Source organism: Phocoena sinus, chromosome 6, assembly GCF_008692025.1.
Source record: "Phocoena sinus isolate mPhoSin1 chromosome 6, mPhoSin1.pri, whole genome shotgun sequence".
Classification (NCBI taxonomy): domain Eukaryota; kingdom Metazoa; phylum Chordata; class Mammalia; order Artiodactyla; family Phocoenidae; genus Phocoena; species Phocoena sinus.
In genome coordinates this window covers 33,634,037-33,656,249 of record NC_045768.1, presented here as the reverse complement: position 1 = coordinate 33,656,249, position 22,213 = coordinate 33,634,037, and the positions used below count along the sequence as shown (strand labels likewise).

The 22,213-nt window shown below is 44.4% G+C and overlaps 1 protein-coding gene across 1 annotated transcript in view; it reads right to left on the bottom strand.

The window, feature by feature from the left end:
• The window catches only part of GABBR2 (gamma-aminobutyric acid type B receptor subunit 2), a 369,057-nt gene that overhangs the window by 143,341 nt on the left and 203,503 nt on the right, over window positions 1-22,213 (bottom strand). The window contains exons 6-7 of the mRNA XM_032634226.1: window positions 20,443-20,643; window positions 6,241-6,477 (exon numbers count right to left, since the gene is read on the bottom strand). Of these exons, the coding sequence (XP_032490117.1) occupies window positions 6,241-6,477; window positions 20,443-20,643 (438 nt within the window). The remainder of the gene's footprint in view (window positions 1-6,240; window positions 6,478-20,442; window positions 20,644-22,213) is intronic.

The window sequence follows — 22,213 nt, the reverse complement described above, 5'->3', positions numbered from 1 at the left end:
ATTTTGTGTATAATGCAATACCAGTGGAACTCCCTGGGTCTGGGATGGGGTGGAGACAAGTGGGGTGCAGAGGAAGTTCTGGAAGGGTTTGCTGTTGATCTTGGGTAATGGTCAAGAAAGGCTCATGAAAGAGGGTCTCTTAGAACATAAAACCCTGAGTAGCGTTGGGAGCTAGCACGAGGTCACTGGGACAAGCCCCATTTTCTAGGACATGCAGTTGGCACATCACACTCGTACCACAGCAGAGCTTCTGACGAGCTCTCTAGTGATTGCGTCAAGGATAAAATCGAAACAGGTGGAATCATGAGAGTCCAGGGGACGGAGTCATGACTGGTTGAATGACCAGGCCCCAAAGGGGTCAAATCCTAAATTGGTAGGGTCTTCTCTACCTCTGGATGGAGCTCCTAGAGCTCTGTTTCTTGTCTCACTCAAATTCAACCTAAAAAAAAAAAGTCTATAGGCTAAATGATGATATCAAATATAAGGCACGAATGGGTGGCTGGTGGGAAGCTTCTGTATTGGAGAATAAAACCAGGACCCCAAAAGATCAGAGAGGCAGGAGAGATGGGCCGACTTGAACAAGATGATGTTTAACTCACTCGTGTGTGTGTGTGTGTGTGTGTGTGTGTGTGTGCACGTGTGCGTGTGAGTAGTGTAGCTTCCTATTTGATAAAAAATCAACTGCACAACTTCAGGGTCACAGTAGGGCCAGGCAACAGTAGTTGTGAAATAAATGGGGCTTCAGCCAACACACGATCTCCCTGGGATGAGGAGCTGGTTGGCTTCCTCTAACCACCTGGTTCCAAGAACTTAGTGACTGCAATCCCAACCAAACTGAGCTTACTCTAGGATGTCCTCTTTTCAGGTAAAATGTTAGCGGGGGAGGAGGGGGGGCAGTATTTGAGTCTTAGCAGAGATAATTTTTTTTAAATCTTGCATAAAAACTTGAAGTTTAAGGGACACACTGGCAAAGGCTGGATTCCCGCTCTTCAGCAACAAACACAAATAGATCAATAAACTCTGAAAATGGCCACCTGCTTGTCTTCATCACCTTCTTGGTGAGATCAATTAGCGATAACAGCTTTCAGAGGTGACCGACTGAACCTAAGGCTGCAGGCCTCTCCTGACAGATGTTAAATTGAGATGTCCAGACTCACAGCTGGTTGAGAGAGGCTGGGCAGAGGGTGAAGATAGGGTCGATTATTTGGAGGAACTCATGGGTCACCCTCTTTGCAGCTGTGACTGCTTCTACATGAGGTCCACCCATAGGGAGTAAAGAGGTGATCACAGGAAATAGTTTAGCAAGAATGGGCCCTCTTCTCACAATCAAAGATATTACCAGCAGCCCTTTCAATTTCTCTACGGCCAGGTGCTCTTGGAAGCCTCACAGCCCCCAGCCAAACCTGGGGTGCATACTCTCAGTGACTTCCCAGAGAAACTATTACACACATTACACCTTCACAATAGGGTATAATGAGATTCTATTAATTTAGCCTCTGTCATAGGCACCACAAAGTAAATATGGTGTCGTTTAAAAAGACAAGCCAGAAGAAACATTTACTAAAGGGGGAATACTGCTGGTTAGAGCCATTGTATCTTGGTCTGACATACTCAAAGGATGTGTCCATTTTGAGATCTGGTACATCACCTTTTTTAAAAGAGACTGGAAACTGAGAGGAATTAAAAAATGATCACCCAAAGAAAATTTAAGCTTTGATTTTTTTCACCTGGAAACTTAGCACATGTTCCGAAGCCAGCTTTGAAGGGTTATGGATATAAGCTTGTGTTGAATTTAGTGCCTCTTTGGTAGAAAAGCCTACTTGGAGGAGTCTATTAAGCCACAGTACATGGCCCTGAGTGCTGGGAAGGGGGGAGCCTGACACTGTACCCTTGCTCCCCAGCACATGGCACAGGGAGAACCTATAGCACAGGCACCTTGCAGTTACCCACACATGGAATTTTGCTCACTGAACTGTGAAAATCGAGGACAGCTCCTTGGTCTTTACTCCCATAAGCAGAATGAAGCTCTCCCTCCAAGGGTGTTGGGTTGACCTTGAACAGTGCCCAGCAATTGTTCATTTACTGTCTCTCCCTGACTGGGCACGGAGCCCTTGAGGGACAGACCATGTTATTCCTCTCTATGCTCCCAGCACAGGGTCTGCTAAGGAGCGAATGAATGGAGGAACAAATACATCTCTGACAGGTTTAAAATCAAAAAGTGTGTGTGTGTGTGTGTGCATGCACGTGAACATACAACAGAGCTCCAAGCAATTCTCAAGGCTGTTACTTGAGACCCACTGGGACTGCTTGCTAATAATGGATATGTTCTGGCGCTACCTCAAAGCCACTGGATCAGAAGTTCTGAGGCAGGGCTAGGAAATCTGAATTTTTAACGAAGCTCCCTGGGAGATTCTCATATACATAGAAGTTTAGGAATCCTTGCCCTAGATGAACGCTGCTGAGCTGGGATTCTCAGAATGCTCTGGGCTTTGGAGACCTAACAGCCAATTCGAGCCTGAGTTTCTGTCACATGTTTGGCAGAAGAAGGGTTTCCAGGTGCGAAAGCATTCTGAAATCTGCAGACCAGAGAGAGGTAATGACAGGGCCAGAACTCAGAACTGTGTACTCAGGGAATCAGAGGTGGCAGGACCCCTAGGCCATCAGTGTGTAGGTGGGGACACAGATCTCGTTCTCCAGTGTTCTCTGAGGAGGGTAGCTGGGAGGAGAGCTCCTTAGAAAATAAAAGAGAGCTGGGCCCCGAGCTAAGCCAGGTTCCTGATCTGGGATGCCTGGAAGAAATGTCTTCTTCAACACGCCAACCGGCAGCCACAGGCCCAGCTCCCAGGCGAGAGTGCCTACTGAATCAATTGAAATTGAGTCATGGATATAATTAATTTAATGTGTTTAAACGATTTTCTGTATAGTAAACATGCTGAATGAGGGTGACCCAGAATAAAGTGTCTGCCTGAGAGTGGAAAAATGGATACCGTGTGTGCTGTATAATGAAAACCCTTCAGCAAATAGAAAATGCTTCAATTTATTTCTACCTCCTGTTCCTTTCCTAACTCTTTATTTATGGCTAAACTTGGCCTTCCGTGGTCTCCTTGGATCACAGGGACACTTTTTATTTTGTCAGAAGATGGCCTTTTTTCTCTGATCAGAAGACAATTTTAATGAAACCTGTCTACAGCCCAGTGACAAGCACATACTAATATGTGACAAAGGGGATAAGGAGGAGGGGAAAAAAACCCTGAAGAAATGTTTCACTATTACAATCTCTTTCTCAACTAACGGAGGACTTGTACAAGGAGGAGGGAGAGGGCATGGAGTATGGTTGGGGCAGGCCCATCGGAACCACCGTCCTGCCTGAATCAAACCTTCTTTCCGTGTGACATTGAAACTCCCCCTCTGTACCTCAGATACTCATCCACAACCCAAAGGGGATAAATCTGAGGATCTCTAAGATCGCTTTCAGTTCTGACATTTGCTGAATTATGAGTCACAAACCAGAGCTGGCAAAAATATGTGTCAAGGAATTTCCCATTAAAAAGAAACTCATCTTCAAGCTGGGTAAAGCATTTCAGGCAGCCTCATCGAATTGCTCATCAAGTAGGGGTTATGTATTATTTTACAGCACTTAGGAGTAGTTATAAATGATTTCCACCTAAGGTACATCAGGCATCTAGACAATATGCCGAGTTCTAGGATTATGAGAGGCTTTCTAGATTCTGTAGCTCTCTATCCGGCCATTTCAACTTGGGATACTATGAATTCATTCTATAAAATAAGAAACAAAGTGTGATGATGACCTGAAAAAGTGTATCCACACTTTGAGACAGCTTTATCACAATGTGACCGGTGGGACCTCTGGCGAATCCCACCCCTCTCTAAGGGTCAGTCTCTGAATTTGTAACATGGACAGAAAGGACTTCCGAGGTATTTGGTGCTCTGTGGAGCCTTTCTGAGGGAGGGGTATCAGGGGCTGTGGGGCGGGACGTGGAGGGGGCTGATCAGGCAGGGCTTTGGGCTCTTCTTCCATTCACCGGAGAATCTCCTTAATTTATCTTATACACCAGGCACTAGGTAAAATTTTATAACAAAAGGTTCTGAGGATAAAAAAAGAACTTTTGAAACCATTGGGCTAAGGAAAGTTGTTAAAGCTTCTAGTCTGAGTCTAGTCTAGACATGTCTTTTGCTGATGACTAATTAGAGCCTTTACTTCTAAACTGTGGAGCAGATGCCCAGGTCTCAGGTCAAGAGAGGCTCTATTCAGGAATGTAGAAATATCCTTCTTATAGCAAACCTCAATGCTCCCCAACGCCCAGAGCAGTGGTTCTCAAACTCTAGTGTGCATTAGAATCACCTGGAGGGTCTGTTAAACCACAGATGGCTGGGCCCCAACCCTGGAGATTCTGACCCAGTAAGTCTGGGGTTAGGCTCAGGAATTTGCATTTCTAACCAGCTCCCAGGAGATGCTGGTACTACTGGTCAAGGCGCACTTGGAGAATCTCATTGGCCTTTAAGATAAAAGCCACCCTCCTTAGCTTTTCCCTACAGAACTGGGCCCCAACTTACCTTCCCAGTCTCATCATCCTCCCGTCCAATATTCCCGACAAAGTAACCGTCCCTGCTGCACGCGTGCATCTTTCCCGTGCTCACCATGCCCCATCTGGCTGGACCGCCAGCCCCTCTCTGCATGTCTAAGGCACAGCTCAAATGCTGCCACTTCCAAAAAGGCTTCCATGACTATTTCATCAAAAGTCACAGAAATCCCTCTGGGCTCACACAGTCTCTCCTATGGTGCTGAGCACTTTTAAGCTCTTCCTGTCATTTGAGTCCAGGTCTCAACCCTGTATCTGGACCACAGGCTCCAGGACAAGGAGCCCATTTTACTACCTTGGCGTCCACACCACAGTCTACACTCAGCACCTGCACAAGCCCTGGCCTGTCAGACCAACAAAGCAAGCCTGAGCGTACGCACAGAAGAACACGAACATGTAAGAAATACACAAATCATCTCATCTTATTTACTCCCAAGAGAGACTGATTCTCTAAATGACTCTTCAAATTAGAACAAAGGACAGCACTTTAGAGTCCATTTCAACCTATTCTTTAAGCAAATTTTCCTTATTTTCTGGGAGCAGAGTCAGTGACAAATACATCATCATGAGACATGAATAACTACCATTTATGGCCATTACCAGAAGGTAGTGTGATGCAGCAATTAAGAGCTAGACCCAGGTTCAAATCCCAGCTCTACCTCTGATTAGCTGTGGTACTTAAATGCTCTGAGCTTCAGGCTCCTCACATTTATGGGATGATAATACACCTACTTCCTACAGATGGCATACGGATGCAGTGGGACCATTATTAACTACAACCACCACTAGCATTTACTGAGTGCTTACACGGGCCTAGCATTAGGCATACATCATCGAGCTAATCTACATAAAGTGTACCCACGTTTTCAGACAGCTTTGCCACAATGCTACTGGTGGGACCCCTGGCAAATCTCATCCCGCTCTAAGGCTCAGTCTGTGAATTTGCACCATGGACAAAAAGGACTTCTGGGGTATTTGGTGCTCTGTGGAGCCTTTTTTGAGAGAGGGGTCTCAGGGGCTGTGGAGAGGGACATGGAGGGGGCTTAGCACATATCTAGCACATAATAAGCATTCAAGAAATAACAGTGATTCTTATCACGGCTAATTTTCCAGATTTCTGCACAAGACAGATATTATTATCCCCATTTCCCAGCTGAGAGCCTTGAAGCTCAGAGCAAGTAGCTTGCTCAACAAACACTAGCAGTTTTTAATTTGTAACACCTAATCTTTATGACTACTTTGCCAGGTAGGTATTATTCCCATTTTGGGGACGAAAATTCCATGGTCTGAAGATGGAAACTTGAAAGTGAAGGCTCAGGATTTGAACCTGACTTTGGGTCTAGAACTTCTGCTGGCCCACCCCACCCCTCCACCTGGTGGATTCCACCTGCTCTGTGTGCGGTCAACTCACTATGGCCTTTCTAATCCATGAGTTATAGAGAAGTAGTTTCTCAACATGTCAGAGAGCGTTACCGCATGTGCCCGTTTCAGCAGCCCTGCAATCGTAAAGCCCACAGGAAGTTATTTCAACAATTGAGGAAATGGACTGTATATCAGAGGGCCTGTGACACAGCCCCTCTTGCCTTGTATGTCTCTAACGGGCACTAAGGAAAGCAGAGTCCGGGGGCCTGGGACTGACCGTGACCCCAAAGAAGTTGGTCTCGTTCATGGCGTTGAGGATGATCCTGCCCAGTGTGTGGTCCGTGTAGTTGAAGTCCTGGATCCGCTGGTGCCGGCTGCTGGCGTGCAGCGTCTCCATGGCCCTCTGCAGCGTCTTGGCAATGACCCAGATGCCATCGTAGGCGTACCCATGGAACTTGCTGGGCCCCACGCCTGACCGCTTGTTGTTGTACTCTCTCTCATACTGCTGCGGCGTCTGGAAAACAAGGAGACCAGGGGACATCAGGTTATAGCCAGCAGGGACATCAGGCACACAGTGCTGAAAGCTGACACTCCCCAAAGCTTACTGTGAGCCAGGCATGGTGCTAGGCTCTTAAATGTGCCTTATCTCATCTAATCCCCACAACAACCCTGTACGGTGGTACTATTCTTATCTCCATTTACTTACAGATGAGAAAATTGACTCAGGAAAGTCAACTTGCCGAGGCCCAAGTGAGTGGCGGGGCTGGTATCTGAACCCTGGCTGTCTGCCAAGACTAGGCTGAAGGAAAAATGCACTCTAACAGGCCTCCCCCTGACATTTGCAGGGCCTAGAGCTAGAGCATCAGTGAAGGCCCACATACCATATGTCTAAATATTAAGTTACAGGCAAGCAAACCAATTGTTCAGTAAAATATTTTCTATCTTTCCATCATAACGGGTTAAAGGAAGGTAAATATATCTTCCTTAGGATCTGGAAGGCCAAGTTTGAATTCAGAAGTCTGGGGCCCCTCAGAGCTTCAGTCCGGGCACAGTAGCACAAGGGGGCTGACCTTGCTCTGTGGTCCACCCACCCTCTTCTCTTCCCACCTGGCTCCACCCCACAGGCCAGCCAAGCTCAGTCCACACTTCCTCCCCCTTCCAGCATCAGTAGCCCCTTGACCACCCCAGAAGCTCAGTCCTCCCTAAAGAGGCTCTTTGGACCCTAGATGTGGCTCCAGGCATTTGGGCATGGAATTCAGGACATGGCCTTAGGAGGGGGAAAGCGGTACAGGCTCCAGGTGGGCAGGGCCCCATGGCCTTGTGAATTCTGAACCCCATGGGGTCTGAGTGAGGTCCGCTTAGAGCATGGGGCCCAGGGCAGGTCCTAGTTGCCCAGGTGTAAGGTCTCTTCTGACCTCTACATTGTACCCTTCCCTTTCATCTTCCATAATATAGTAGGGTCTGTGAATAACTCAGCATTTAAAAAAAAGAATTTTTTTCTCCCATTGAGCTGACTTTCATAAAAGAATTTCATTGGTAATATTAACATTCTGATTGAGGCCACAAAGTAATGAAACTGCCTTTTTACTCTAGTCCCTGAGGCTTACAGATCCAAATGAATGCCGCTCTAGGGGAACCCATTACCCTCAGCCCTTCTGTGGGCTTTTTCTCAAATCACTTCTAAACTTCCCTGCCAGAAATGTCATCAGAGCCCACAGCTTAGTCTTTGGAAGAACACTCCTTGGGCACAAATCACACATAGAAACCATCAACTCACTGTCAGTTTATACCAGAAAAGGCCCTTAGCAATGGTCACACACGCCCCCTCAACCTGCAGCTGGAGACACAGAGAGGTCTAGAGATTTGGCCAAGGTCACACAGCGTGTGTGTGTGTGTGTGTGTGTGTGTGTGTGTGTGTGTGTGTGTGTGTGTGGCTAGACTGGTCCCATTCTAGCTTTGCTGCTTCTCTCATGTTTGACTTTTGAAGTCATAACTGCCTTCCACCCCAGGTTGTTTGGGGCCAGGTCTAGTGCCCAGGGAGGGTGGTGAACTTGAGCCGTCGAAGGCTGGGTTGTTCCATGGCTGGAGCTCAAGTCCCTTGCCCTTGGCTCAAGGTTTAGCAGAGCCTGGGTTCAGCCAAGCCCTTCCAGAGGTGGAACCTGCAGGCGACCAAATCAGGAATCTGCCTGACCAAATGTGATTGGTGTCCCAGCAACAAATCCACTGCCTTTTTTTTTTTTTTTAAATCATTTGGCTCCTACTGGATGGCTCAGGTTTTATCCATTTATAACTTCCTTTGGAAATGCATCACATCCAGCCGTCACTATTCTGTTCATCACTCAAAATACCCGGCAGAAGCTCTTCAATTCCAAGGGTTCTTCAAGGAGACAGCACCGTCTCTAGCCCAGCCCAGCTTCTTGAGCCCCTCCTCACAAAAAACTGCACCCCTCCACCCATCATCCTTCGCCGTCTCACTCCTCATCAGGGAGCATGAAACAGTCCATTATGAAACTCTCTCTTCCCTAAACCTTTTGCGTCCTTGGATCACACCAAGTCTGTTTGCAGCTTGGGGCTGTTGCACTAGATGCTTCCTCTGCCAGAAAGCTTCTTCCCCAGCTCTCACGTGATATTCTCGGCACACAAATTTTAACATGTGTCATTCCCCCCGCCCCGCCCCAGGCATTCTCTATCCACGGGTTTTATCTTCTTTATTGCACTTTTCACTTCCTGCAATTTACCTACCCACAGAATTAAGCTCCATGGGGTCAGGGATGTTATCTGTTTTGACCACAGAACCCAAAACAATACCTGCAGAGACCCTTTCTAAGAATCAGTTACTCCATCTGAAAAGCAAGGAGGTTGGACTAGGTGACCTAGAAGCTTCCTCTTAGCTATCGAGGCAGGAGCCTGGCACAGTGGTAAGAACACAGGATTTGGAAGCAGGCCGACCTGTCCTCTAGCCCCAGCTCTGTGGTTTACTAATTGTGACCTGAGGCATGGATCCTATCTCCTCCAGGTCTCTGCATCCTCCCTTGCTGGGTGGCCATGAGGGTTCCATGAGATGAAGTGTGCAGAGCGTCAGTCCTGTGTCCAGGACATGGTAGGTGCTCCACAAACGACAGCCACTACTATTAATAGTACAGGTGGTTGTTCACCTGGCCACCTGGCACAGCTGCTCACCCAGGACACCCTGAAGGCCCAAGACTATGCCTGTGCTGATAGTGGTTAACAGCCCTCCAGTGCATGGATGTCCTACCTTTAGTTCCTTAGGTAATTTCCAATTATTGGACATTTAGTCTTTTCTTAATTGTTCCAAACTACAGAACTGCAAAAAAGCATCCTTGTATCTAAATTTTCTGAACACAGACTGGTAATTATTTTTTCAGAAGAAATTCCCAGCTGTGTAATTGCAGAGGCAAAAGGTACAAAAACCTTAAACGCTATTCACACATATAAAGGGCCAAATTATCCTCCCCAAATATGAAAAGCTAGAATTCCACTCTGTATGAAAGTACCCATTTCCTTGCATCCTGGACCACAATAGGTATTTCAATTTTTAAAATCATTGTCAGTTTCTTAGGTTAAGGAAAAAAAGTACATCTCATTTTAATTTGCATTTCTCTGATTAATGATGAACAGTGAGCTCCTTTCACATATTGATGGGCAACTTTCACTTCCAAGGTGCGTTTCCTCTTCTTGTTACGGTGAGAGTCACAACTTTTAAGGATGCTTTGTTTCAATGCATCCTTGTTATTTCTCCATCTTTCACTATTTGGCTATATTTTTCTTTATTTTAAAAGGCGATTTAGGTCTATTTCAGGCTATTAATTCAGCTATTGGCTATTTTTTTTTTTTTTTTTTTGTAGTACGGGGGCCTCTCTCTGTTGTGGCCTCTCCCGTTGCGGAGCACAGGCTCCGGACGCACAGGCTCACGGCCATGGCTCATGGGCCCAGCCGCTCCGCGGCATGTGGGATCTTCCCGGACCGGGGCACGAACCCGTGTCCCCTGCATCGGCAGGCAGACTCTCAACCACTGTGCCATCAGGGAAGCCCTGGCTATTTTTAAAGTATTAAAAATTTACTTGAATGTCTATTTATCTAATTAATTGTTTAAGCACAAAAGGAATGAGGCCCCTTTGACCTCTTCTCTCCCAGATTTTGCTGCTATGAGTCTTGCTCTGATGCAGGCAAAGGCATCCAAGGGCTGGTAGTGTCTCTTTGAGTCCTGTTTGTTCAACCTGATGATTACATTCAGATGACATTTCCAGACTTCTTCCCTATCCAGGATATGCCACTGGGGCATCCTTAAAGGTTTCTGTGACCCTCTTAAAGTTGGAGGGGGGAGTCAGACCTGAGGGGAACAGACACAGTATGGTCTCATCAGGAGGTAAATGAGTGTGGTTTTTTAACTTCTTTGATATAGTTTATTGGTGATGTTTTTTGTGTGTAGACAGTAGAGGGGATCAAGATCAGACTGTTTATTCAATTTGACATTGGGACCAACACAAGCCCCTATATATTTTTTAATATGTACCACTTGTAAATCCCTATCTTTTCTATCTCATAAGACTGTTCTTCATCCAGGGGAAAGGCGGGTGGAAGACCCTGGCAATGTGGCTGTTTACCTCACTTCTGTGGGTAGAGTCCTTGGAGTGGGACACCAGTGTAGCTTAGCTCTGAAAGGTGACCTCATTTTGCAAGCACCACGTTGAAGTCATTGCTACCACACTATATCCCAGACCATTCATCACTGTTCCCAGGTGAAGCCGGCACTGATCTCCCTCAGGCAAAACAATGACAGCAGGAAGAAACACTCTCACAATTGTCTGAGCAAAAGTAATAGCTGTTCTTAAAGCAGGTCTCCAATTATTCAGGGCACAAGAATTTCTTCCACTGTAAAGCAGACACTGAAAACTGATTGATTACTCATTCTCTGAGTTCAAGTTTACCATGAGAAGCTAAAAGTTTCTGAGAAAATAACTTTATATAGAGAGTCCCAATTACTGACATGTTGTGTTCCACATATTTTTGAAAGGCAGTTGTTGGAACTTGGAACATAGTTTCATACAGAAACTGTGCTATAAATAGTGGTTAGGTTCCCAGGCTAGCCCACATAAGCTTGCTACCCCACAGTATGACTAAACTTTATGGGTCTGTCATTCCAACAGAACCAAGTCGAGTCCTGCTTTCTAGGAGAGGTGAGGCTCATGGACAGAAAAGAGGAGAAAGGGGAAACATCTCCTTCCACATCTCCAATTGCCACTCCCCAGACTGGAAAAACTGGCAGAGTCTCTCTCTAGCATCCCTTGTGGGATGCTGGAACCACAGTCTCATTTGGAAGGTACACTAGGGGACAGTCTAGTGGTTCTTTTACTCCAGTCTGTAGGTCACCCAGGGAGCCTGTTAAAAGTGCAGATGCCAGGGCCCTACATTTTGTTTATTGTGTCTGTGGGATAACTTGGGCATCTGTATTTTTTAAAATCCTTTAAGATTTCAAAATACATAAATTGGTTACCACTGATTAAGTCCCTCTCACAATCTGATTCTTGGATTTTCTCAGTAGCAACTTCCAGGTATTTGTTGAGCCTTTTCTGAGACTCCTCCAGAGTTGGGAAGGTCACTATGTCTTCAGGGAGAGTCTTCCACTTAAGGGATGCCTGACGTCTATGAGACTAGTCTTCTGGATACAGAGTTTACACCTATCTCCCTGTAACTTGCTATGTCTTCCTGTGGAGCCACAATGAACCTGTCTGCTCCCTCTTATCCACAACAGCACCTCAAATTGCTGAAGTCAGTGACATGCTTACCCTGTCCCCAATATGCTATTCTTCACCTTTTAAGCAAAAGAGTCTCAGGTCAGACTTCTACTCTGACTATGATGAAATAAATTATGTCAGACAAAAGCTCTCATGAAGAACATTAAGGAAAGCAGCATAAAATATAAAAATAGCTATCCAAAGGTATCAGAAAGCAACCAGGACATCTAGGACTTGAGGAACCAAGATTCTGGAGAGAAGAGAAGTGTTTTGAGAAGAGTCCAACATTCTTTGCTGCTTCCCCTGGAAGCATTTCCTGATTTGTAAGTGGGAAGGTTAGTTGTAGGAATAGAAAACACTGGATCAGAGTTTTCAGCAGTCCCTCAGAGATGGGAAGACAAAAAAACTATAGTTCAGGGTTATCAGGGTAGCAAGGCTTATAGGCAAAGGTCTCAGAGGAAGAGGAACTACAGAATACCAGTATGCAGACTGACATTTGCACTTGAAATATTCGGTGATAACTAAGCTGCATAAAGCAAGAGGCTGAGAAGCCAAGCAAAAAGTGGTGGCTAAGGGGTTAAGGAAGTAAGCAGATATGTTTGGAGTTTCATGGCATTAGGAAGACAAAAATTGGAATCCAGGGCCAATCCAGTAAACACCCCAGGATTTGAGAATGCTGAAGGACAGACAGGAGTAAGGGCAAACTAAAATAGACCAGCCCTTGTGAAAACTAAAACCAAGCTTGGAATCATCTCAATTCTTTATTGGATAAAGTGATCTGCTCCTATTCTAACAGCTTGCTTGAAGCGAAATAAATCTTCTCTGGAGAAAGTAATGCCATCTGTAGCTTCTTTAATTTTTCATAACCAATTTAATGAATTAAACTTACTAGGTACGCCAGGTGATAGGATCAAATTTAAAAAAGAACAAGAAAAAAAGAAGGAAAGAAGGAAGAAAGAAAGAAAGGAAGGAAAGAAGAAAATAGGCAATAGAAGCAGACCCACAGGTGATCCATATCTTGAAGTTATTAGACATGGACTTTAACATAGCAGGTTTATATGTTCAAGAAAATAGATAAAAGATATAGAATATCACCAGAAAACTGGAAGCAATGAAAGAAAAAAAGAATAAAATGAAAATCCTAAAAAAATTTAAAAATACAACAACAAATGAAACTAAGAACTCAACAGATGGATGAAGCAGCATATTAGACACAGCAGAAAGTAGGTTAGTGAACTGGAAGAAAGGTTAGTAGTAAATATTCAGACTGAGGCACAGGGAGGAAAAAAGGATAGAAAACAGGAAATGAACATAAGAGATATATGGAATGTGTTGAAAACGTATAGCACATGTATAACTGGTGTCCAAAAATGTGAGGAAAGAGAGGATAGGTAGAAGCAATATTTAAGAGATATTTTCCTAGAATTTCCCCCAATACATATCAATCCACTGATTCATGAAGTTCCATAAAGCTTAAACTCCAATCAAGATAAACCCAGGGGCTTCCCTGGTGGCGCAGTGGTTGGGAGTCTGCCTGCCGATGCAGGGGATGCGGGTTCGTGCCCCGGTCTGGGAGGATCCCACGTGCCGTGGAGCAGCTGGGCCCATGAGCCATGGCTGCTGAGCCTGCACATCCGGAGCCTGTGCTCCACAACGGGAGAGGCCACAACAGTGAGAGGCCTGCGTACCGCAAAAAAAAAAAAAAAAAGCAGTTAGAGAAAAAAAAAAAGGATGCATGATCTTCAAAATAGCAACAATAAGGCTGATGGCTGATTTAACAGAAACAGTGGATGCCAGAAGACAATGAAATGACATCTGAAAGTGCTAAAAGAAAATAACAAACCATCTAGAATTCTACACCTAGTTAATATATCTCTCAATCTTAAAGATGAAAGAAAATTTTAGACAATCAGAAACTGAGAGAATATGTCTCCAGCAAACCCGCAGTAAAAGCAAGACCAAGAGTTGTTCTTCAGGCAGAAGGAAAGTGATCATAAACAGAACACAAATGAAGGGAGGAATGAAAAGTAATGGGAAGTGTAAATATGTGAGTAGATCTAAAATGGAACATGACATCAGGTTCAAGGACACCCAAGAAAATCTCAGAGAAGAAGAGGGACTTAACACTACCACCCATCAGGTCTTATAAAACTCAATTATTAAGGCAGTGTGGTATTGGTTAAAGGGTAGGCAAATAGAACAATTGAAGAGAACAGAAAGTCCAGAAACAGACCCACACTATATATACTCATTTAATTTATGATAAAGATGATACTATAGCATGGGGGGGTAAGGAGGATTTTCAATAAATGGTTCTGAATCAATTGGTTATCCATACGGAAAAAATTAATCTTGATCTTACCTTAGACCTTACATAAAATCAATTTCACGTGAATTCTATATCTAAAAGTGAAAGGTAAAACAAGCTTCTAAAAGACAAGATCGAAAAATATCTTTATGAGCTTGGGTGGGTAAAGATGCTTAAACAGGGCACAAATGATATAAGTAATACATATAACTGTCTAAGAATTCATACCCAGAATACAAAAAGAACTTCTACAAATCAATGAGAAACAGGCAGAGAATCCAAGTGGAAAAAATGGGCAAAAGACTTGAATAGGCAGTTTATAAAAGAGGATATCAAAATGGTCAATAATGATATGAAAAGATCGACAACTTCATTAGTCATCAAGGAAATGTAAATTAAAACAAAAATGAGATACCACTACTCGCCCACTATATTGGCTAAAATTAAAAAGCTAACAATGCCAAATGTTGGTGAGCATGTGAACCAACTGGAACTCTCAATCACTGCCGGTGGGTGTGTAAATTGGTATAACCACTTTGGAAATCCGTTTGGTGGTGTCTACTAAAGCTGAACATATGTATTCCCTATGACTCAGAAATTCCACCCCAAGCATGCACCCAATAGTAATGTGCACATATATTCACTGAAATACATCAAACACCTATAAATAAATCAAATAAAATACATGCAAGAGTTCCACACAAAAAATTACAAAACATTTCTGAGAGAAACTGAATGGATGGGAAGACCCTATATTACAAAGACGTCAGTTTTTCCTAAATCAGTCTATAGATTCAGTAAAATCCCAACAACAAACCAGAGCAGATTTGTGTGTATAAACTGACTCACTACTCCTTTCTCCTGCCCATAAGGCTGCTGCGCTGATGGAGGAAGAGAACTACAATTTGTTGAGCATCTATTGTGTGCTTGGCACTCGGCAACATATTTTCCTCTGTATTACCTCATTTAATCCTTCTAAATCTGTAAAAGAGATATTATTACTCCAGTATAATGAGAAACAATTTCAGAAAGGCCAAATGACTAGCCCAATGTCACTGCATCACTATTGATTAGGTTCAGTTGAATAAAACAGAAAAAAAATGATCACTGACTTAAATGAGATAGTTTATTTCTTTCTCACGGAAAAGATGCTCATGGGTAGGTGGTGCAGGGTTGCTATGGCAACTCCACAGTGTAACCAGGGACCCAGGCTCTTATCTTTATGCTCTGCTATCTTAGAATAAAGTTTCCTTCTCAAGGTCACCTCTTGATCCAAAATAGTTGCTATAACTCCAGCCATCCCATCCATATTCCAGCCAACACAAAGGAGAAGGAAAAAGAAAGGCAAGCTCTCCCCTTAAAGGAGATTTTACAAGTCTTGTATAATACTTCTACTTAAATCTCATTGGCTAGACTTAGAATCCTGGCTGTATCTAGCTACATGGGAGGCTGGGAAATGTACATTTTCAGATGGGTGGCAACATACCCAGTTAAAAACAAGAGTTATGTTACTGAGGGGGAAGAGGGGCTATGGATGTTGCATGAACAACTATCTGTCTTCCAGAGTCACTCAGTTGGGAAATGGTGGGGCCAAGATTCACATCTAACCAGTGCCAAAAGGCCACCACACCCTTCTTCCCAAGCCCATATTCCTTTGCCGCACCACCTGTCTCCCAGGGATGTGGTACTTAGGGAAGCAGAAGGGAACAGGAGCTTTGTGGGGAAGGTGAGGGCAGAGGCAGCAGCACTGTAAAGCTCGGCTACCTGGGGAGCACCTCTACTTTCCCATGGCACCTTCCCTTCCTCCTCTCTAGAGCCCAGGGCTTCCCTAAGAGCCCCAGGTTCTTTGTTATGGCGCTCTGATGGCAGTGACAATGAGATGGCTGCAGCTTTTCCCAGGTCATTGCTCTAAGTTGAGGACTCACTAGATTTCTGTTTCCTCTTGTTCTGCTGTGTTGGATAAATAGTTGTGGGTGGTCACAGAAGCTTCTTGCCGGAAAACATTACAAAACTCTTCCAAAGAATGAGCCTGTGCCTTTGATGGAGGGTTGGGGCCCACTTCTGAGATTCCCACTGATTCCACGGTTCTGTGAACTTTTCCATCTGGTGCCTTGGCCCAACTCTGTGTGTCTCAGCAGGAGAATGGTAACGGGAAGAATGTCCTTATTAGAGAGGCTGAGACATCACTGGAATTTTACACCAGAACTGTAAATGCTCACAGTGGAAACAAACCCAGTGGGACGCTGAAAAGTGAAAGCCGACACTGGAAATCACCAATGTCAACAGAGTCACTTTGGGGAAATAGAGTGGTGATGGGGAAGTTTAACAAGGAGAAAGAGCCTTTAGGGCCAAAGCAAGTATCCCGAGGCTGTTTACGTGAGGTTCTGAAAGACTGAGCTCTGAATGTACTCGGGGAAGCCCAAAGGTCTGCACTTGTCCCATCACTGGAAATTCCAATGGGAAGGGACTGATGAACGTGCTCGGGAGGGAGACCATGACCTTGTTATTCCTCCTACCAGAAATCTCCTGGGTGCCCATGAGCAAGCTGGGGACAGCTTGGCACCAGAGACAGGCATATGGAAGAGGCAACCACGGAGAATGCATTTCAAGAGGGGCCACTGTTGCACCTGATTATGTGACTTTATCAGGAGTTACCTTTATCCTGGGGGTTCCAGGGTTTAACATCATAACCATATCACACAGCTTGCTGTAATAACTCAATACCATACTTACAGAGAATTTTGCTGTGAAAGGACGCCAGGAGCTACATGGTCCAAATCTCTCATTTTCAGTTGAGGAAACTGAGGCCCAGGGATGGTGACTGTCTAGCTGAGGTGGCAGATTAACTGGTGACAATGCCAAGATTTGTACTAGATCTGATTACCAGACCCATACTGTCCTGTTCTGCCACTTACTAACAGGCCCGCTAAGAAATCACAGAAAGGGCTGATTTGGATGTGCTCTGCCCCTAAGCATGTCACATGTCTAGAGGGAGAGCATGGTAGAGGGGAAGGGGCAGTGAGTGGGGACTTAGCAGTCCTGGCTTCCACTCCTGGATCTGTCCCTGACCTGCTGGGTGACTGTATCAGTTTCCTGGGGTGGCCATAACAAATTTCCATAAACTGGGTGGTTTAAAACAACAGAAATTTATTTGCTCCTAGTTCTGGAGGCCAGGAAGACCAAAACTAAGGTGCTGGCAGGGTTGGTTCCCTCTGTAAGCTCCAAGGGGAATCTGCTACCGTGCCTTTCTTCTAGCTTCTGGTGGCTGCCAGCAATCCTTGGCATGCCTTGTCTTGTAGACGCATCACTCCAATCTCTGCCTCCGTCTTCATGTGATCTTCCCCAAGTGGCAAAACTCCCTCTGCCTTTTTCTTATAAGGACACTTGTCATTGGATTTAGGGTTTACCCAGGTAGTCCAGGATAATCTCATCTCAAGATTCTTAAATTAATTACATCCACAAAGACCCTTTTTCCAAATAAGGTCACATTCACAGGTTCTAAGTGTTAGGGCCTGGACATATCTTTTTAGGGGCCACTTTTCAACCCACCACAAGGAACCTGGGTATGCCCTTCCACTTTCTGCTCCTCAGCTTTCCTATGTGTAAACAGTGAAGATGGCAAGAGTCCACTGACTTGCTTCTATACGTGTTTGCTTGTCTTCATGGATACTGATGGACCCCAGAACACAGGCATCGACCCAGAAGCCTGTGCCATGCTGACCCGGTCCCCAGCAGTCACATACCCCGCAAAATCAAATTCAAGAACTATTTCATGACTTTCTAGAACTTCCTTTAGCCATATATTCTTGAAGATTGGTTGACGAAGTTGGCTTGTGGTCAGACCACAAATACGAATGCCTTATCAACTCTGGGCCCTACACCCTGGGGAGAGAGCACTCAACAAGAGGAAGTGCAGAGCATGGGAAGGGGCTTGATGAACACAACCTGTGCAGGGCAAGGACCAGGGGGAGGTGAGTGACGCCCTCCCTTCAGGGGCAAAATGGAAGAAGGAGCCAAAACCCTCAGTAATCAAGATTAAAAAATCAAAACTAACGCAAAAAAAAAAAAAAAAAAAGAATCCACGATGAGCAAAATTTTAAATAAAGACAAGATGTGTTCTTATAATTATGTGACTCAAATCAGTTCACCCTAATCTTGGTTTGTGGATCTTGTCTTTATTTAAAATTTTGATATTTTGTTCATCATGGATTTTTCCATTGAGGTCTTTAGCACCCCCTTAAATTTTGCCCTTAGTCCTGGCCCTGGAACTGTTAAGTTACAACTGGAGGGATGGGCCTTATAGGGACAAGGGATGGGGACCAGTGGGGAAAATTAGGGAACAAGTAGTGATTCCTGTGCTACTGGAAGGATCTGAGAGTCTGATGAGAGAGGCTGGTCTACATGACCTCTAGGAGAGTCCTAAACTCTCTGAGTCCAAGAGGCAAAGAGTTTCAGATTTCCCCGTGTAACTTCAATTATCTTTTGACCTTGAGATAATATAAGAAATGCTGCCTCTTGTCTCAAAGACTGTGGGACAGGGACTAGGTCGCCTGGAATTTCAGAAGCTGCCCCAAGCTGGGAGTCTGCCTGGCTCTGCTCTGATGGTACTGCTCCATCCTGGGAGGCCCAGGAGTGGGTGGCCCACACTGTGAGACGAAATGAACAGCCCCAGGAAGAGCCCCAAGGTGTCCATACATGGGCACAGTGATATGGGGGTGAGGTCAGCCTCCTCACCAGGCCCAAATTTAAAAATTTAAAATTAAAAAGGAAAGTCAGTGACCTGGGAGATGTTATCAAGTCAAAACATTTACTCTGAAAAAAACTACAAAAAATGATCTTCCCAAAATGCATTCCTGTGCACATGCTCACATCTGTGCATGGCTCGCCCACCCCGGGGAACACTCACGCTCCTTGGAACGACATTTGAGGCCCTTGGGGCGTCTCATGGCCCTTACCCCCACTCAGCTTCACAGATCTCATGTGTAATCATTTACATCTTTGGTCTTCCTTAAGTCTCTCATTTTAATTATTATACTGTCTGCCTGTATAGAATTTTAGTTTTTGTATTTTCCTCAAACTTTATACTATTTTTAAAGTTTAGGGTATCCCTGGACCCAAGTATCTTCTAATAAACTGTAAACTTCAACAACTTTAAAAATAATACCTACTGAAATAAAAATGAGTTGTTTCTTCTCATTAGTCAGCATCTCCAAAAACTTCATATTGTCATTGATTTTGGTATTAAAATATTTCTTTCAACATTTTCTACCCAAAGTGTTTTTCCAGGATCTCTCAGGTGCCACGTGATCTACAGAGCTGCTTATAAAATGTGTCCTAATGATTTGCCCTTTTTGGACAAATCAATAAGTCATTCTTGTAGCGTTGGCTCTGACTGAGATTAAATAATGGATAAAAATAATATATATATATTTTTTACTTTACTATGAAGTTGATCCTTTAAATGAAGTTGAAGGTTGGTAGAGAATTTAAAAATCTGAGATCAGAGGAGACAGAAAAGAATCATGTGCCCTGCTGTACTGAACTTTGGCTGGTGGTTAGAATTGAGAGACGGATGTTGCCATCTTCACTGGGACTGCCACCACCTGATTCTTGATAATGTTTTCACTGATAGAGAATAGTGTACTTTGGAAATACTTTTACATGCACCATACTACCTGTTCTTTCACAGCCCTATGAGATAAGCAGGCCAGGGGTTAGTCATCCCTAGTGGGAACATCCCTAGTGGAGGCCTAAGGACCTAAGCACCCTGCCAAGGTCCTCCTCCTAGTTATGACAGCACAAGATGTCAGGTGCCATGCCAGCCACATTGCACAATCTGCCATTCAGCCCACCTTTTGACCCCAGAGGAAGATATTTTCACCACCACTCTACAGATGAAGAAACAGCGGCTCAGAGAACTCAAGCTCAAGGTCACACAGCTGGTAAGTGGCAAAACTGGGGTTTGGACCAATCTTTCTGGTCTTTAGTACATGTTTCCCCAAGTCTACCTGTGGGGTCGTTCGTCTCCTCCAGGCTGACAGGAGCATCAGTGAGACTGAGAAATGACATTCCAGGTCAGAGGGGCACAGGATGAAACAGTGGCCTCGTGTGAAAGTCAGTGCCTGCAGTTGGTGCCATACTAGTCACGACTCCACCCCTTACGCATACACTATGTTACGTGCTTACAAAGCACCCTTACCTCATTTGATTCCCACAATTCCCTAGAAGGCCATGCAGTAGAGAGCTGGATATCCTCATTTAACAGATAAGCAAGGCTCAGAGAGGTCACATGCTTTGCTCAAAATCACACAGCAAAGGCCAGAACAAGATCTAGGTGCTTTTTGCCAACATCATTGGACAGCATGGTTAAGGGAGATGGGCTTGGGGGCTGAAATGAGCTGGCCAAGACACCGACCTTTCCTGAGATGGTCTTGATCTGCTTGGAGCTCAGAGGCTCGAAGTCCACGCCGATGTAGCCCTCCATGGCAGCAAGCAGATTCTTCCGGAGACAACGGGATGAGTTGGCTTCTGTGTGCACCTGCTCCCACCAGGAAGGCTCATACCAGCCCGGGATGATCCATTGGTATTTGCTACCGTACATATTCTCCTCATATGCCTGCAACAGATGGGTTGACGATGAACGCACCAAGAGACAAACATTTGTTCAAAGCTTTGTACCCTGTGGGAAAGGTGGAGGGGACTCAGGGTTCCTCGTACTAGAGGATTTGTTAATTTTTCTATTACTTGCTTGGTCTCCTCCTCATTATCTCTCAAGGGATACAAGGTAGTTTATAGGAAACATGTATATTAAAATAATAAAACACTGAATAAAATAAAAACATAAGTGCCTGGGAAAATATAGATTATAATATGCTTATTGGAGGTAAAGGGAACAGAACATAGACAAGTCCACCAAAGGTTCCAACACTATAGATATAAGCTACATATTTCACCATGAACTTCCTGGCAGCCCAAGAGAAAAGGGCAACAATATGAATTGCATAGCTATTATTTTCAGTAAGGAGAAAACATACCAGTTCTTCAGGGACACAAAATGTTTTCTAGGCTTTAATCCCTAAACAAAATGCCTCATATGGAGGTCACTGTCAAATTAACTAGCATGGTATCAACACCATCCCTACAACAAACAGATTTCATAAGGCTATTTTTGTATAGATCTTTACTAAAAGCTGAGATCATAACCTTAAAATATAATCTAGGGCGGAGCAATTTTGCAAGGGGCCAAGAAAATTTAATGTAAGCATACAACTTATATAAGATGTCACTTGGCAAACTGAACATCTCTCTAAATCTTTACCCAAAGCATGGTGTACATAAATCCAGATCCCAAAAAAAAAGTCCCTTATATTTATATACTTTACACGCATCTTATTTGTCATTCATGTCCACCCTTTGAGATGGTCTAGGCAGAGTTTATTATCCTCATTTTAGAGATGAGGAAACTGGAAACCAGAGAGGGAAAGTCACTTTTCCAAGGTCCACAGTCTGGAACCTAGGTCTGCCTACTCTTACGCTGCAAAGCCACACTGCCTGCCTCCCATTTAAACAAAAAGTTGTCAGACTGTTCTAATATACCCCCATTTGGCTTTAATTCTTACTGTGATGATTTTTTATCTGGAAAAGCATGCTTTTTGATAGCTTAGATGTACCCAGAAAATCCCACTTTGTAGGTATGTCACATTCCATCAGAGTTGGGTCCAGAATGGAGTAGAGCTCACATTCCTATCAGTAATCAAAACACCCAGAAGTGACTACAGAGAGCAGTGGTGTATGTAAATGCTCTCTGCGCACTGTGATGAACTGTATACATTAAAAAATGTGAACCTTAAACGATCCAGCAATTTGTTCCTAGGGAGCCACCTCTGTTAGGAGGACACGTTGGGAAACAATTCATGTCACACCCCTTTATGTTCCTTGGCTTAGAACAGACACAGCATAGAGGCCAGGAGGGTGTGGAGAAAGAAGCCTGCAACATTGCTCTGCATGCCAGGGAGAGTTTGGCTGCCCTCCACTTAGGCTCCAGCATGCTAATCGATGGTCTGCCCAGAAAGGGTGGGCCAGAGCCCTTTATATTTGTGTATATTAGAGAATAGTTACTGTTGAGTCTAAGCGTTAGAGGTGTGTTCCCTTCATTCCTACATCTGAGGAGGCAACTCTTCTAAAAC